General features: G+C 64.5%; 1 protein-coding gene across 6 annotated transcripts in view; it reads right to left on the bottom strand.

The window, feature by feature from the left end:
- Katnip (katanin interacting protein) overlaps window positions 1-12,858 on the bottom strand; it is a 142,270-nt gene that overhangs the window by 16,395 nt on the left and 113,017 nt on the right. For 5 of the 6 annotated variants that reach the window (XM_076840194.2, XM_076840192.2, XM_076840197.2 and 2 more), the window contains 5 exons: window positions 10,414-11,272; window positions 6,900-7,031; window positions 4,067-4,780; window positions 3,717-3,922; window positions 2,103-2,190 (listed from right to left, as the gene is read on the bottom strand). In XM_076840194.2, the coding sequence (XP_076696309.2) occupies window positions 2,103-2,190; window positions 3,717-3,922; window positions 4,067-4,780; window positions 6,900-7,031; window positions 10,414-11,272 (1,999 nt within the window). The remainder of the gene's footprint in view (window positions 1-2,102; window positions 2,191-3,716; window positions 3,923-4,066; window positions 4,781-6,899; window positions 7,032-10,413; window positions 11,273-12,858) is intronic. The other variant, XM_076840196.2, reaches the window with a different exon arrangement.

Raw genomic sequence — 12,858 nt, 5'->3', positions numbered from 1 at the left:
TCCGGGAGGCTGTGGGCCCTTGGGAAGCAGCAGGCCCCTGGCGCCTGGGATTGCTGGGTGGAAGGTGGCTAAGAGGCCAGCGCCCAGGAGTCCCCACGGGGACAGTCTGAATGTAGGAGGGGGCAGGAAACTGGCCAAGAGACAGAGGGCCACCGAGTCTTGATGGTACCATCCTTTGTCCCGATCCACTTCTCAGGAAGCTAGTGACCCCTAACCTTTTAGTTGCATAAACCACTAAATCCCCATTTTTGCTGAACTCAGCTTGAATTCAGTTTCTATTGTTGGTAAAAAGAAAAAAATAAAAGAATTGTGACCAATGCAGGGAGACCAAACTAAGAAATGACTGCTGTCTTGTGGCACTTCCCAGCTTCAAGGGGGACGCTGACTTTGTGGGGACCTCTGATGTGAGGTGGCCTGACAAAACTGTGAGGTAATGTGGCAGTGTAGTGGGACATTCTGTGTGACCTTGAGTGGGTTACTCAACCTCTCTGTGCCTTGGTTGCCTGATCTAATCTGGAAAATGGGGATGGGTAGGAAGAGCTGGGGGTGGGCAGAGGGATGAAGCAGAAGCCCCGGCACAGTGTCTGGGGGAGATGGAACGGGTCTCAAGCGAGGCTCCTGCCTGAGGTCAGGTTGGCTTTTCAAACTCGTCCATTGCTCTAAAGTCCTTGAGAGTGGCTCAGCATTTAGGGGCTGGAGACTTTGGCAACCCTCGTTACAGTGGCCCTCACGTCTCCTGTTGGGTTCACTCCTTAGCAGTTTATCGTGGGATGATCCTGTCAATGACAGCGTCCAATGTTGTTTCCAAACTGTGGGTCACTAGTGCGTAAAAACGTGGCCCCGCTGTGTTAGTGCCTGGGAGGCTCCTGGGTGTTCCCCACGGGTCATCCTGACCCCCTTCCTCCTCTAGGAGGGGACTTCCACCTGGGGCGGGGGGGCTTTCTCAGGACAGTGGGGGAGACCTCGGCAGGACCCGGGGTGACACCGATGCCCCTCTCAGCCCGGGACTGAGGAGCAGGGAGGGCCAGGGCTGCCAGCCCCTGAGTCTGCAAGAGCCACGTCCCTCCCCAGGACATGAGGGGCAGGCAGGTGGACACCTGGCCCCAGTCACCTGGGGACAGCTCCAGCTCCAGAGCCCCCAGGGAGCAGCTTGGGCCTGGCCTGCCCCCCCCACCTGTCCCCCCCCCCCCGCCTGCACCAGCTGAGGTCCATGGGCAGCCCCTGGGGCCCCCACCTGGGGGCATCCCTCTGGGGCCCCCTCAGGACAGCTGGGCTGGCAGAGGGAAGGGCCCAGGCCAGGGCTGGCCAGTGAGGGCCGGGTGAGCCCTTGGGAGGGCAGAGGCCGGAGGCCAGAGCCCGGGGCTGGCTGCATCCTGAGACGAGGGTGGGGTGGGGCGGGCACAGTGTCACAGCTCCTATCTTCAGGACAGAAACTGGAAGCATGTGACATGGACAGGGGCCAAGGAGGAGCAGGCGGCCCGGAGCTTGGCCAGCGCCTGCTGACAGTGGGGAGGGGAGGTCACAGCTGGCTGCGACCTCAGCCTGAAGACTCCGGGTGGCCGAGGCTCTGACGTGGACTGAGAGAGGACCTGGCTGGAGGGGGACAGGGAGGGGACCAGGGAAGCCAGATGGGATTCGCTCAGAGGTCACCGGCTGGCCGCGGGCTGGCTGATCGGCATGCTTTCTGCCAATCACGCGGTGTCTCCAAACGTCACAAAATGTGTCAACACTTAGCAATCTGGAAAGTCACCCAGGACCTGGATTTCTGGCCCTGAGGAGTGAGAGGACCCGGCCCTGGCCTGTTTCTGCTGTCCCTCCTGGAGCGGGGACAATGGGCTGCCGTGCACTCGCTCTGCAGCGTGGGGAGGAGGCTCAGCCACTGAACCGGGGTCCCCAGGTCCCTCCTCACCTGTGCTGGGCGCCCACCGCAGCCTCGGGTCAGAGCCCCTGGACACACGGAGGGTCACGGCAAATGCAAACATGCCTCTCGCAGAAGCCGCAGGGAGGGGACTGGGCCTGCTCTGAGCTGAGCCTGGGCTGCAGCCCTGACCCACTGGCCTGGCGTCTGCAGGGTGCCCCCGCCTGCCCCACAGGGTACTCACAGATCCCGTGGTAGATGCCGGGCTCTGGCGTGCTGACCTCGGCAACAGGGGTGCCCGGGGGACTGGGCGGCAGCTCTGGCTCTGGGACCTGCACGGCCGTCGGGGGAGAAGCAGAGGGAAGGGGTCAGTTTCAGTGGCCTCCACACAGCCGATGGCTTTTCCCAGAGCACACTGCGCACCCTGGGCCCTGGGAGGCCGCCCTGTAAGCCGTGGTTAGCGGGACGGTGACCAGGAGCCCCGGGGTTCTGGTCCTGGCCAGCAGCAGGTGCCCCCTAGGTGTCCAGACCTGCAGAGCAGAGAGTGACCCACAGGCTCATCCCGAGGGCGGATGGAGGGGCAGGAAGGATGAAGGACCCGCAGCTCAGAGAGGCCCCCGAAGGTCCAAGCAGGCCACTGCGTGGCTCCCCGGGCCTCCTTCCCGTTTCCCTGGGAAAGTTGGGGCCAAAGGGCCTCCACTGCTTCACCATGGGGACAGCAGGCGCAAAGCAGGCAGAGTCACTGTCACCAGCAAGATGAGCCCTGCGGCCCCTGAGAGCCGGGAACTGTCTGGAAGCCCTCAAGGTGACTCCCAGCTGGAGGCCATGGCTCAAGGTCGCCTCACGCTTTGGTGGCCCACGGAAAGTGTGAAATGGTTGCCTTTCTATCCCCCCCTCCATGGTGCGGGGACTGAACCCAGGGCCCGGGCGTGAGGCAGGCGCTCTGCCAACTGAGCTGTCCCCAGCCCTCAGAGTCAGAGCTGCCATTTTTTTAAATTAAGAGACTTGACATAAAATTCAGATTTTTGCTTCTCTTGAAAAAAAATGAGGAGAAAGAGCAAATGTCACCTGGGAGGGGTGGCAGCTGCCTTCCTCAGAAGCGGGAGGGGTCCCCAGTGGCAGGGTCTCCCCCTCCCCGTCTGCCCAGCCCTCAGCGTGCAGCCCCCTCCCCACCCAGGCCTGGCCGTGCCCTCCTCGCTTCCCCCGTGGCATCTGCGTCCCCTCCTCCTCAACCAGGCCCCCCCATGTTTGACAGGACACCCTCAGAGGCCCACAGGGGTCCCCTCTCCTGACTTGGCTGACCCTTGCCATGAAACTTATCTTATTTTTTAAAAAATTAGTTTATGGATGAAAAACACAAGGTTGGGAGCGACCCCTCCAGCCCCAGCCGCGATTCCCTGTCACTGTGCGCCTCTGTCCCCGGAAAGTCACTTCACCCGCCCGAGCCTCAGCCGCCCCATGGGACACCAGCAGGTCTTCCCCAGGGTCCTCGTGGGTGGGCAGCCTCTCACTGCCCCCGCCTGGACCCCGAAGGTGCCCCAGCCAGGCCACCCGCTAGGGCAACGGTGAGGTCACCGCGAAAGGCCTTCCCTGTCCTTCCCCCCACACAGCCACGAGTGTTGCGACCCAGAGCCCAGCAGGAGTCCCCGGCCCTGCCGGCCTCTGCGTCACCCACACGACAGCCTGTGTCTCCTGCTGTGACTAAAACCTGGGGACTGCTCCACTTCAGTTCAAGGAAATTAAAAACTAGTGATTAAGGAATGAAAGATGACACAAGGGACAAAAAATGAAGTGGAAATGGGGACCGTCCCGCAGCCCCGGCAGCTCGAGGACACCGTCCTGGCTCTTGCCGCCCCACCTGGTCGTCTGCGCAGGAGCCGGCCTGGGTGAAGGGACGCTCGTGGCCCTGGCCGTCGGCCGTGCTGGGCCTCCCCGGCGCCTCCTCCAGCTGCAGGCTGCCCGGCGCCTCCACGTCCATCTCGAACATCTCGTCCGAGCAGAAGATGGCCTCCAGGATGTCGTCGTCCGTGGTGAACAAGATGGTGTCCCCAAAGTGCTCCGGGGCTACAGGGGTCAAGGAAGACAGGGTCAGCTGGCCCACCCAGCCGGACCCCAAGCCCTCGGCCCTCCTGCTCGGCCACCCCGGCCACCCCGGCGTGTGTCGGCCTGCGGCCGAGGGCTTCCAGAACCTTCCAGCAGACACGCTACCTCCCGTCAGCGTCCCCGAGGCCTTGGCGATCTCTCCGTCGAAGACGCACTGGGCGTCCAGCCACATCACCACGTCCTTCACGCCGCGGAAGGAGTGGATCCGGGACTTGTTGTAGTTCCAGACGCGGATCAGCGCCACGTGGCAGGGCCGCGCGAAGTCCACGGAGATGGCGTGGGGCTTGCCGGGCGTGAAGGGGGCCAGCCAGACGTGCATGTCGTCCTGGGTCCGGTTCACGCCGTCGATGAGGTTGGCCACCACGCGGGGGTCCTTCCCGTAGGCCGGGAGGACGTTGATGTCGGGGGGCTCGGCCCTGATGCTCAGGACCTGCACGGGCTCGCCCTGGGCGCTGAAGATCTCGATCCCGTTGAGGCCCACGTAGTGTCTGTCCCCCCAGGTGGACTTGATGTCGATGACCAGGTGCTGTCCGTAAGGCAACACGGGGATCTTGAAGTCACCGTCGCCCTCGGTGTCGACAGAGCAGTCGCCCTGCCCCCTGGGGGCCCCCGGCTCCTCCTCCCTCCAGGGCGGCGGCTGGTCCCCGAGCCGGCCACTCCTCTGCTGCTGCAGGAACTCGTCCAGGACGTCGCCCTGGACGTCCAGGTTGGAGATGCGGCCGCGGTGGGAGCGGTCGAAGGCACCGAGGGAGTCCCAGGACGCGCGCAGACAGAGGTCCTGCTCGCTGCGCCAGCGCGCCCGGGCGGCCCGCGTGTCTTCTGTAAGAGAGGACACGGGAGGGGGACCTCAGAGACTGTCCAGCGGTGGCCTCGGCCTGCAGGGACAGCTCAGGTGTCACCATCCTGCACTCGGTGCCAGAGAGAAGGCCTCCCAGGCATGGAACCTGGGACCGTCGGTCGGACACTGGACCTGCCCAGCACTGTCCTCCATCACCCCGGGAAGGGAAGGGTGGACTTGGGTCCCGAATGTCCTCTGAAGACCCCTGAGTTGGAGGCTTGGTCCCCGCCCCACGGTGCTGTGGGAGGTGGTGGAACCTCCTGGGGCGGGGTCTGTGAGGAAGCCAGGTCACTGGGTGCCATGGGGAGTCCTTAGCACCCCAGCCCCTCCTTCCTCTGTCTGCTCCCCGCCACCAGGAGGTGACAGCTTCCTCCACCAGGGGGCCCAAGGCAGCAGTGCCCAGCGAAGAGAGGAAAGCCTCCAGAACCTTTCTTCCCTGTCAGTGGCTCACCTCAGCTCTTCTGTCACAGTGGCGGAGAGCTGGCACAGGGAGACTGGGCACGTTAGCAGCTCTGCCAGAGCGGCCCCCTGATGAGCTCTCAAGGCTGGGGACGCTGCTGTCTAGGGCTCTGAGCTGGCCCTCGGGGGTGGGGGACTATATGTGAGGCTGTGTAGCCGCAGGACTCCAACAGTGTCCCCAAAGACTATGTAAAGGCAGGCAGGAGGCTCATAATGAACAGTCAATGGGAAAAAGCCGGGCAAGCAGTTTAGCTGTGACCCGGCAAGGGCAGCGCACACACACCGGTGTTGGCAGTGAGCGCTTCTGGGGGTGAGTGGGAAGGACGTCTGTTTTCTTCTCTGCACCTTCATCTTCTAAGCCCTTGTATCACTTTTAGAAGCAGAAAACAATGCTGTTCTACAAAGCGGACAAAGTGGTGATGGTGGGCACGCCTGCAATCCCAGGGCTCAGGAGGCTGAGGCAGGAGGGTCACGAGTTCGAGGCCAGCCTGGGCAATTCAGTGAGACTCTAAGCAACTCAGTGAGGCCCTGACTCTAAATAAAATATAAAAATGGCTGGGGTGGGGCTCGGTGGCTAAGCGCCCTGGGTTCAACCCCTGGTACCAAAAACTAAAAAAAGTAAACAAGTCAACCAGCACGTGTGTCACAAGGGCTCGGCTGCCACACATGGCTATCGCCTGTGTCCTGAGCACGTCGAGGACACCGGCAGCCCTCTCAGGACGCACTGACAGATCAAGGCCCTGACACCTGCCTCAAGCAGTGGCCGGTCCTCAGAGCCCTGCGGCAGCCAACCACCATCTCCAGGCGTCACTCTGAGAAAACAGCATCCAGTGACACTGACGTGGCCTCTCCCCTTTCCTGTGCCCTGGGCCCCGGGCCCTGCCTCCGAGGGGTGCTGCGGTCCGTGGTCTCCTCCTTCTAGACTCAGGCAGCCCGTCTCACCGCGACACAGGTCGGGGGCAGCGCCTGAGCCCTCCCTCCAGGCCTGGCCTGTTGTCCTCTGCCCCCGGCCGCCTGGTCCTCTGTGCTGCTGTTTGGCCGGCCCCAGCTCAGCCTCCCCTTCTTCTGGAAACAACTTCTGACTGTCCTTTGGAGAGTCCCCCACCTTCAGGCCATCCAGACTGGGTGGATCCTGACAGCATCCCCTTTCCAGCAGAGCTCAAAGATGGGCTGTCTTTGAACTGGCCACGGGAGGCTGGTGGGGGAGGAGTTGCCAGGGACCATTTTGCTACATGGCAGGGAACCTGCCTGAGGAGGGAATGACACAGGGAACATGAGCTGAGGGGTGGGGAGGAGGACAGGATGACAGCTGAGCTCCTGGATCCAGCTGTGCCTGAAGCCAAACCCTGGCAGCCTTCTGTCCTTTGTATCAGTGGGAACCCACCGTTCCCAGAACTCACAGCCTTCTCCAGGGGACCATGACTCCCTGCCTTTCCCCTAGGCAAACCTCTTCCGTCTGACATTCCCTCCTCCACTGTAGAGACACACCACTCCCTAGCGGCCAGCTTCTCCATCACGCCAGGGCCACCTGTCACATCCTACTGGGAGAGTCCCCAAGCCAGGCCCAGCTCCCTGGTCCTCTCCTGGTGCCACCTCCTGTTTCAGCCCCTGGGCCCACAGAGGCGCGGCTCTACCTCATACCTCCAGGTCTGGCTCCCTCCTCTGCCAACATCGTCCAGCTCTGGTGACCGCTCGGCAGGCCCAGCCCTGTCCACACTGTGTCTTCAACTTCCACGGAGCTGCCATCCACCCCTCTAATGGGCACCATGTGTCCTACGCCGAGAAGGAAGACGAGCTACCCTCGTGTGCCCACAGGTCGGACCGTGCCCAGCAGGACCCGCCAGCCCCGTCCCTCCCAGTCCTCTGCGGCCAGGCCGCCCTCTGCCCAGCGAGTCTCCTCCTGCCTCCGGGCCTTTGCCCTTGCTGTGCTCTCTGCCAGGACTGCCCTTCCCCCAGAGCCCTGGCTGCCCCTCCTGTCCCCTCCTGGGTCAGGCCCTCTCTGCGGCTCTCCCTTGCTCCAGGATGTGCTGGGTTTAGCTCAGCCCCAGTGCCCGGAAGGGCCTGGGAGGTGGCCGCCCGTCTCTGCCCCTGTCCCCGGAGCAGGCCTGGAGGCCGAGGGTGCCCTCCTCTGCCGCCCCCCAGCTCCCGCCTCCTCCCCTCCCTCATCTGCCGGGGGCGAGAGCCTGGGCGGAGGCCTGTCCCCTCCAGCAGCGAGGCTGGACATCTGCAGGAGTCCGTGTGGACCACGGAGACTCGGCTTCACGTGACCCGTCTCCGTGACCAGGAGGAACGGCCTGGCTGGCTGCGAGTGCACCAGGGAGACGGTGCCCGAGGGCACTGGGTCCAAGTGACGCAGGGACCCTGCTCACAGCCCGTCCCCCACCCACAGGGACCCTGCTCACAGCCCGTCCCCCACCCTCGTCCTGAGTGGCACATGCTGGGTACAGAAGCAGAGGAGTGGGGACTCTCCTGGGCCACGGGGAGATGCCAGCCGCCAGCCCCCGCCCCAGGCCGCGTGTCCCTCCGCCTGCAGGACACGGTGGTGGGGGACGTCTGACCGGAGCTGCCCAGCGCCGCAGTTGGGTAGATGAGGGTCGAGGGCAGCACGAGACGCTCGCTCACGGCCACTAACACACCCCTGATGGCCACCCAGACCGGGAATGGCGACGCTCCAGGGACACCCCAGACAGCCACGTCCATGCCAGCCAGTGGTGCCTCGGCCCCTGCTGACCCGACAGGAGTGGACGCCTGACCCCGAGCCTCTGGGACTGCTGTTGGAACCAGAGCTGGGACATGGTCACTGGGAGCCGGGAGGCCACTGGTGACAGAGCAGAGGGAGCCGGTCTCGGGAAGGGGAGGACACGGGCCACAGAGAGGCCGAGCGGCCAGCGGCCCTGGGAGGCCAGGGAGCTGGGGCCTAGGTTCCGGCCACCTTCCTGGTCCCTCCCCAGTTCCCGGGGGTGGCCTTCCTGCCCTGGGGCCAGGTGCTCTTTGAACGTCCCCCGTCCTGCTCAAGCTGGGTGGACGGACGTGTCACCTCAGCCATCTGGCCTGGCGAGGGTGCTCCTCAGAGGCCGATGTCGTCACGGTAAGGAGCTCTGGGGACTGGCCTGGGGACGCGGCCCTCAGGCCTCCCTCACGGTGGCCACACTGTTGCAGTCCTGGGGGGGCTCGGGCAGCCCAGCTTTGTGGGGGCTCGGGCAGCGCGTCTTCTGAGGGACGCGAGGGCCTGGCTCTGGGTCGGGGGGCAACTCTCCAACACGAGCAGCTGAACAAGCACCAAGTCCCGCGGGCTCGACGCTCAACGTGTCCCTGAGCCAAGCAGCGAGGCCCGGGGAGGTGGGTCTTCTATCTTCCCTGGTCCCTCCCCCGTGCTGGGCCTGTCACCTGGGGACTCCCGGGGCCTGTGGTCTGTCTACCAGGAAGGCTCAGAGCTGCCTGGCTCTCCTGGGGCGGGGGCCAACGGTGGCTGTGGCAACAGGGCCACGGGAGTCAGCGGTTCCGAGTGTGGACACAGGGGCCACTCCACCTGGGGTCAGCGGCTGTGACCCAGGAGCACACCTTAAACCTCACACAAAGTGGGGCTCACGTGGGGCTTCAAGGTCACCTGGGAAGGTGCTTGGGCCAGAGGCTGGCAGCTAAGAGGCCACGGATCCAGCCCTCCCTGCTCCGTCCCCACATTGTTCCTCCCTCACTGCATGAGCCGGGGACCTGCCTCGGTCTCTCCCTCTTTTTCGATGTTGGGAATTTAACTCTGGGTTGCTCTACCATGGAGCCACGTCCCCAGCCCTTTTTATTTTGAGACAGGGTCTCACTAAGTCGCTTAGGGCCTTGCTAACTCGCTGAGGCTGGCCTTGAACTTGAGATCCTCCTGCCCCAGCCTCCAGAGCTGCTGAAGTTACAGGCGTGGGCACCACGCGCAGCTCAAAGAGCTCCCAGATTCTTCCCTTCCACTCGGCTCCCCATCCCCAGGCTCAGCAGGGGGGCAGGGAGGTCTGAGGGACCAGCTCTGCTCAGGCAGGCGCTCAGGGCCCGAGGGACTTGCTCTGGTTCTGGAGTGACAGCTCAGGGCCACTGAACACTAATGCAGGGGATGCCGACGTGACCCAGAGAGCGACGTGCACCCAGAGGCAGAATCAGAGCGGGCAGGGGGCCGAGCGTGCAGGGAGGGGCGAGCACAGCTGCTGCTGTCTGCGGGGTGCCCCGTGTGCCAAGCCGTGGATCCCCCGGAATGCGTGTGGGTACGGCCGAGCGTCCTCTAAAGACGGGAAACGGAGGCTGCCCAGGATGTGGGTGGCGGGTGCAGGAGCTGGGGGACACACACCCCTGCGGCCTGACTCCGCGTGCCCCCACACGGTACAGGGAAGCACCTGGGGTGAGCGCGATGTGGCAGGTGGGACGCTCAGTGGATGGGAAGGACACATGAGCCTATCCAAACCTGGTTGCCGCTGGCGTGGCCCTGTGGCCCTGCTTTGAGGCCACCGTCATCCCACTTGCTTCTTGCAGCACTGGGGGGGTTCAGCCCATTTTACAGATGGAGACACGGAGGCTCGGGGGCGGAGTGCTGGCCAGGCCAGGTGGCTGGGCAGCGCTGAGAGCCCCAGGATGGTCTGCGGCAGAGCCCAGCCACTTCCCGTGAGCCCGGCCAACACGAGGCGCTTTCCCGGGACACACAGTGGCTTAGGGACACTCTCCGTCGGTCACCAGTGTGGGAAGGACGCCTCCTCCTCAGCCCCGCTTCTCAAGAAAAAGGACCAGGAGGGCCACCGCAGTCCCCGCCACTCCCCGAGGCCCCTCCCAGGCCCAGGCCAGCCTCGACTATGAGCAGCGCAGGGGGACTGTCCAGGGCAAGGTGAAGGAGCCCGAGGCCAGCACGTCCACCAAAGGTGGAACCAACCCAAGACCTGCTGCGAGAACAAGGCCAAGGGGCGCGTCTTGGGGACAATGACACATACGTGTACGACTTCAACAGAGCGCCCGCCCGCTTCTCTCACTGGCACCGCCTCTCTGGACCCTGAGGCAGTGGACTGCGGCCACCAGTGGCCACCAATCCCCTCATTTTGCAGGTAGAGAAACCGAGGTCCAGGGAGCTAAGTGGCTTCTGCCATGGTAGGTGCAGGACGGTGGCACCGAGCCGGACGGCCCCGGGGCTTACCTCGGCTGGCCGCCTGGTCGTCCCCGTGCCCACTGCCGGGGGCCTCCTTCCTCGGGCCCCTCCGCCCACTGGCAGGGCGCCCCCTGGTAGGGGGCTGGCCAAACAGGTCCAGGTCGTCACCGGAGACTTTGGGTGACTCTCTCTGGGGTCTCTCCCGGGCGATGGCCGTCCCGCTGGCCGCCTGCCCTTGGTGGCACTGGGGGCCTTTGTCCTCGGCCCCGGGCTCTCCAGGGGTCTCCCCGGTGGTGTCCTCGGGTGGGGGACGGCCTTCCCGGCCCAGCGGCTCCCCAGGGCTGAGCCACAGGGGCCGGGGCTTCCCCGCTGCCTTCTGCCCGGCCTCGCCCACGGGAGAGGGCCGCAGCCAGCAGGGCGTCCTCCCGGGACCCTCAGAGGACCCCCTGCCCGCGAGGCCTCCCAGCTGCTGGGGCGGCGGGGGCTCCCCGTCCAGAGGGGGCGGGCAGGGAGGGGCGCCGGGCTCGCGGCCGGTGGACGCAGGGGCTGCCAACACCCTCAGATCCTCCTCCGACCTGGACAGGTCACCTCTGGTGCCACCAGGGGGACTCGCCCTCCCACCAGATGGATTTCCTGGTGGGGAAGACCTGACGTCCGTCAAGGCCTCTGCGGGCTGTGAGCCGGTGGGGCTGAGCTCCTTGTCCCCGTCCCTGCCGGCCGCCTGGGGGGCATCTCTGCCTTCGTCACAGAGAGTGGCGTCCAGGGTGCCTTCGCTCCTCTCGGGCTCCAGGTCCACGGGGAAGGTGTGACCAGCCGGCGCCGCCCCGTCTCCTTTCTCCAACGTGCCCTCGAAGATGAGGTTCTTGTTGACGTAAAGCTTCAGGTTCCTGACACCAACGTCGAGGTCCTGGAAACACAAGGTTAACAGGTGAGGGCCACCTTCCCGGTCAGGAAAGAGGAAACCGTGGGCTGGTGAGCGGGACTTGGCGGGCCTTCAGCCGGCTGTCACACAAGGCCTGGCCTCATCTCTGTGCAGAGTGCTACGGACTCTGTGACTCAAAGGACTTCCCCAAAGCCACGGCCGCCGCTGTCTTTGTCATTGTCAGCTCCTGTGGGGACATCTGTAACAGGCTACTAATTGGCCTCCCTGCCCCCCGACTCTCGCTGCTCCAGCCTGACTTCACGTTGCCCCAGAGCTGATTTTCTGCAGTCGCCCGCTCGGCGAACCCGGCACGGTTTCTTCAAGCCTCTGATGGGGTCCTGATGCAGGCTTCCTGAGCCCTGGGCCACCGCCCGCGCAGGACGCAGCGCCTGGGCTCCACAGCTGCCCACTGGGTGTCTGGAGAGCAGCACCCGAGACAGGGCCTGATGCACATTTAGTGGATGATCCCAAGGGAAGGGGACCCCCAGGAGTGTCTGAGCTGGTCACTGCTGTGGGCGGCTGGGCCCCTTCCTACTGGGGCTCTCCAAGGGACGCGCCTCAGCAATGTCCCTCCTAAGGCTCGAGTTGGGGCACTCACACGGCTTGAAGTCTGTGCCTCCCCAGGGCACAGCGCTGTCACTACACGGACAAATGTCCCACTCAGGGGAGGGACATTGGGGATGCGCACTGGGCTTGGTCACGGTTTCCGGGGTCTCTGTCCTAACAAGTTTCCAGATGATTCCTTTGCACAGGGAAGGAGGGAACATGGGCTGATGGGATGCTCCCGGCCACTCAGCTGGCACTGACCCTCACTGAAGGGCCCGCCCAGCTTCCTGGGCTCCTTCTCCTGTCCCCACCTCCCTGGCTCCTGCTGCGCCTGCCTCAGGGTGTCAGGGGACCCAGCATCCAGTACAGCAGGCGGACGTGTTACAGGAACCAAGTGAGGAGTCTCCATGCACAGGATAAGGGACGTGCCCGTCACCCACGGCCCCCTCCTGCCCTCCCCACGCCTCCCCCCGACACTGTCCTGGACAACCACCTGTCCACCTGCCACCCTGTATTGTCCAGAGCGTTATATAAAAGGAATCGGGCGGCACGGACCCCTCTTGCCTGGCTCCTTTCATGCCACATTGTCACTTCATCCAAGTCAAGTGAAATCAACGCCTCCCTGGCCCCTGGCCCCCTGGGTCTCCAGGAGGCATCTCAGCAGGACGCCCCCTCAGAGCCCTCCATCTGCTTTTCCCAGACCTGACCGTCACCTGGTAACAGCTCCCCACTCGCCTCTCCAGAGACCTGGGGTCCCCTCCGCCTCTCGCTCACGTCCAGCTGTCAGCGAGCCCTGGCTCTCTCCAAACTGCCCCGAATCTGACCTCTTCTGGAAGAAGCGGCTGCCCCAGCGCGGGCCACCGTCATCTCTCCTGGAGACACTGCCATCGCCTCCTAATTGGTCTCTCTGCTTCCACTCAGCACTGTCACCCGCCTGCCCCCGCGCACGCCTCGCTCCCCCCCATCACGGCCACTCCCGCTGGGACCTGCCAGTGGAGGGCAGCCCTGCCTCCCGCCCAAACCCA

This window comes from Callospermophilus lateralis, chromosome 19 (genome assembly GCF_048772815.1).
Source record: "Callospermophilus lateralis isolate mCalLat2 chromosome 19, mCalLat2.hap1, whole genome shotgun sequence".
In the NCBI taxonomy this organism is placed as follows: Eukaryota; Metazoa; Chordata; class Mammalia; order Rodentia; family Sciuridae; genus Callospermophilus; species Callospermophilus lateralis.
The sequence above is the reverse complement of the archived record's forward strand: the minus strand, read 5'-3'. Positions and strand labels throughout refer to the sequence as shown.